The sequence below is a fragment of the Poecilia reticulata genome, linkage group LG18 (assembly GCF_000633615.1).
Source record: "Poecilia reticulata strain Guanapo linkage group LG18, Guppy_female_1.0+MT, whole genome shotgun sequence".
NCBI classification, from domain to species: Eukaryota; Metazoa; Chordata; class Actinopteri; order Cyprinodontiformes; family Poeciliidae; genus Poecilia; species Poecilia reticulata.
In genome coordinates this window covers 792594-794346 of record NC_024348.1, presented here as the reverse complement: position 1 = coordinate 794346, position 1753 = coordinate 792594, and the positions used below count along the sequence as shown (strand labels likewise).

The 1753-nt window shown below is 45.6% G+C and overlaps 1 protein-coding gene across 1 annotated transcript in view; it reads left to right on the top strand.

Moving 5' to 3' along the window:
• Positions 1-307: 307 nt before the first annotated feature.
• Positions 308-1753, top strand: part of arsj (arylsulfatase family, member J) — a 22165-nt gene continuing 20719 nt past the window's right edge. Inside the window, exon 1 of the mRNA XM_008434847.2 lies at positions 308-1593. Coding sequence (XP_008433069.1) covers positions 1190-1593 — 404 coding nt within the window. The 5' untranslated portion in view covers positions 308-1189. The remainder of the gene's footprint in view (positions 1594-1753) is intronic.

The following is a 1753-nucleotide window of genomic DNA, read 5'->3' as shown; positions in this document are numbered from 1 at the left end:
CTGATTGGCTGCTGTTAGGCCTACAGATTTTAACTTGAATGTTCGTTGCATTTTTCATAGACGCCTGTGAAAATAATTTCTATTCCCATGACTTTTTGTTCTCTGGGAAATTATTTTTGATGATAAATACAGAAACAACCAAAAAAATCTAAACATCTACAATAGTAATGATAATATTAATGATAAAATAATAGTCAGTGCAAAGTAGCCTACAAATTCTTTGGTGGGGGCGGTGAGGGACCTGGATAAAGGCTGGGGGGGCGCTGGGGTGAAACAGGTTGAGAAACACTGAGATAGCCCATCAATATCTTCACCAGTTTTGTTTGTGAAACTGTCACCAGTTATGATTATGCAAGTGTAGCAGTGTAAGCAGATAAATGGGACAGAGGAAATCTATATTTGTATAATATATGTGACCATTGTTATTGTTTGGCCACGTTGTGAGGAAAGACAACTGCAACCAGAGAGGTGCTGATTTTTACATTTGTTCAAACATCTTGTACTTGTTTTTTTACAAGCTCAACTGATTAAATACGTTGATTTGCTAAGCAGAGAGCTCTTGGAGATCAGCTGTTTTGCACCAGCTATCCGTCCCAATACGGAGGCACAATGCCTACACTGCCCCCTATGGGTTGATATATTTGGAACAACACACAATGTGTGTAATAAACTGGTCTATGTAATGTGTAATTCAGCGGGTTCATATGGATGACCACTTTTTTTTAAAAAACTGATCAGGTGTGGACGAGATTATTTTATATTAAAAAAAAAACAATATCTCTGCTACGTCGTTTTAAAAAGACCCAGCTACAGGTGGACAAGGCCTAAAATTCAAACTACCTTGCAAGCGTTAAAAACACGGATAAATTACAGAATAAATATACAAACCGCTTGCCATACAATTAGTTCTCTGAGCGTTTGTGCAGTTTGTGCTCTGTGGGAACTTTCAGCAGTGGAGCCGCAGCAAGAAGACAAATGGGAGGATTGTGGACGGCTTCTGAACGCGTCATGACACTGAGGGGATTGGACTGATTCGGACCTGCGTCCTTCTGCAGAACAGACCCCGCTGTGTGAGTCGGGGGACAGGACTGCCTCTCTGAGCGGAACTCCACCGGAGTTCTGCTTAAGTTCCCGGGCGGAGCAGCTGCCGCCTGCCTGCGAGCCACATGGACCCTTCCCGCTGCAGAGCATGCTGCTAGCGCCTGTTCATACCACCGAACCCGAGCTCCACGCGCCGCTGCTGCCTCCTAGTCATGCGCACAGACCACCTCCGTTGAAGATCCGAATCGGGCTGAAGATGTTCCTGACCTTCCTCCTCAGCTTCATCGTTCCTCCGGTATGGAGCGTTCACATGTCGTGGGAAAACTGGAGGTCCGCGCTGCGCAACGGAGGAGATGAGTTCGAACCGCCGATCTCCCAGCCGCACATCGTCTTCATCCTGGTGGATGATCAGGGCTTCCGGGATGTTGGATACCACGGCTCCGAGATCAAAACTCCGAACTTGGACCGGCTGGCCGCACAGGGAGTGAAGCTGGAGAATTACTACGTCCAGCCGCTCTGCAGCCCGTCCCGGAGTCAGCTGATGACCGGCAGGTAAAGAACCTACCTTGCAAATGAAAACTGGCCCAGTCTGCAAGGAAAAGTGTAAGACCTTCATTTTTAATTCATTGCTGAAGTAAAACTATAACATGAAATTGATCCAAGGGACCAATTAGTTACTGTTTCTGTCGATACATATTACATAAAAAATTAT